The 1,476-nt window shown below is 64.8% G+C and overlaps 1 protein-coding gene across 1 annotated transcript in view; it reads left to right on the forward strand.

Moving 5' to 3' along the window:
* The window catches only part of RELT (RELT tumor necrosis factor receptor), an 8,793-nt gene that overhangs the window by 2,200 nt on the left and 5,117 nt on the right, over positions 1 to 1,476 (forward strand). Inside the window, exons 4-8 of the mRNA XM_009891006.1 lie at positions 1 to 239; positions 407 to 487; positions 561 to 645; positions 740 to 928; positions 1,035 to 1,158. Coding sequence (XP_009889308.1) covers positions 1 to 239; positions 407 to 487; positions 561 to 645; positions 740 to 928; positions 1,035 to 1,158 — 718 coding nt within the window. The remainder of the gene's footprint in view (positions 240 to 406; positions 488 to 560; positions 646 to 739; positions 929 to 1,034; positions 1,159 to 1,476) is intronic.

The raw sequence follows: 1,476 nt of genomic DNA on the forward strand, positions 1-1,476 counted from the left end.
AGGCCGGCGGCGAACCCGCAGCCCCGAAACGCCGGACCGACCGGTGGGGACCAACGGGACGCGGGTGACGCTGATGGGGGAGGAAGAGGAGGAGGAGGCGGCAGCAGCGCAGGCGGCTGTGCTGACCATCGTCCCGGTCTTCTGCGCCATGGGGTTGTTGGGCATCCTGGTCTGCAACCTGCTGAAGAAGAAGGGTTACCACTGCACCGCCAGCAAGGACCCCCAGCCCGGGGGCACCGGTGAGCCCCGGTTGTGCCGTAGGCACCTCGCGGTCATTCCCACATCCAGGTCACCTCGTTCAGCCCATCCCCGTGTCTTCCTGGGTCATCGTCGTCCCAGGGCATCTTGCTCGGCCTTGGGGAGGTTTATCCCCCATCAGTTGAGTCCCCCCAACTTCTGCCTCCAGGTCCCAGCTCCATCTACCAACTGGAGGACGCCAACGAGGACACCATCGGGGTGCTGGTGCGGCTGATCACTGAGAAGAGAGGTCAGGGGGGTTCCTGAGGAGGGGGAGGGGGGGACACGGGCCGGACCCCTGCTCAGTGTCCCCCCACCCATAGAAAACGCCGCAGCGCTGGAGGAGCTGCTGAAGGAGCATCACGGCCAACAGGCGGTGCCACCACCGGGCTGTGCCCCCCCAAATAAGTAAGAGCCCCTTCAAGGCTGCACCGAGGACACCCGCTACCCCCGCCATGGTGGGACCAACCCCATGCTGATGGCATCTCCCCCCCCTTCCCAGGCTGCACCTCCTGCCTCAGTTTCCCCCCGCCTGCCGGCACCAGCAGCACCTCCACACGGTGCAGGGTCCAGCCCCGTGCACCCGCTGCAGCCAGAAGAAGTGGCCCGAGGTACTGCCACCGCTTAGTGCCACCAAGGTCCCCAAACCTGGGGGTCGCCCCGGTGAGGTCACCATCCTCTCTGTTGGCAGGTAAGCGGGGACACCCTCTCCCCCCGCCTCGGTGTGTGTCCCCCCGCCTTCTACTCCAGGGTGGGGACAGACTGATGTGATGCCAACCCCACCCTACCCCCAACAGGTTTCGGGTGTCCCGGATCCCTGAGATGAGGAGCGAGGTGGGGGGCGAATCCCTCCGGGGTCCCCTCCCTGCCGGTAACGGGATGCGGCCCCCGTGGTTGAAAAGCACCGACGGTCCCCCCGAGGTGAGGAGGCGCAGAGGGAGGATGGCGGGGAGCAACCTGGGGTGGGAAGGAGCGGGGGGAGTCGGGTCCTTCCTGGGGAAAAATGGGGCTTCAGGAGGCTGGAGCGTTAACTCTGAAACCTAATGAGGGCACCTGGTGATTTGTAAGGCTAGAGCGGCCCATCGGCTCCGAGCCTCCTCCAGCAGCTGGGAAACTTAAAAAAATACTTCAAAAATTGAGCCTGGAGGGGTTTTGGTGAGTCGTTCCCTTCCCCCCCCCTTTTCCTTCCACCCACCGCATTTAAGGTGCTATAGGGAGTTGTGGAGTGGGTGCTGCGGT

The sequence above is a fragment of the Charadrius vociferus genome, unplaced genomic scaffold (assembly GCF_000708025.1).
Source record: "Charadrius vociferus isolate BGI_N301 unplaced genomic scaffold, ASM70802v2 scaffold407, whole genome shotgun sequence".
Taxonomy (NCBI): Eukaryota; Metazoa; Chordata; class Aves; order Charadriiformes; family Charadriidae; genus Charadrius; species Charadrius vociferus.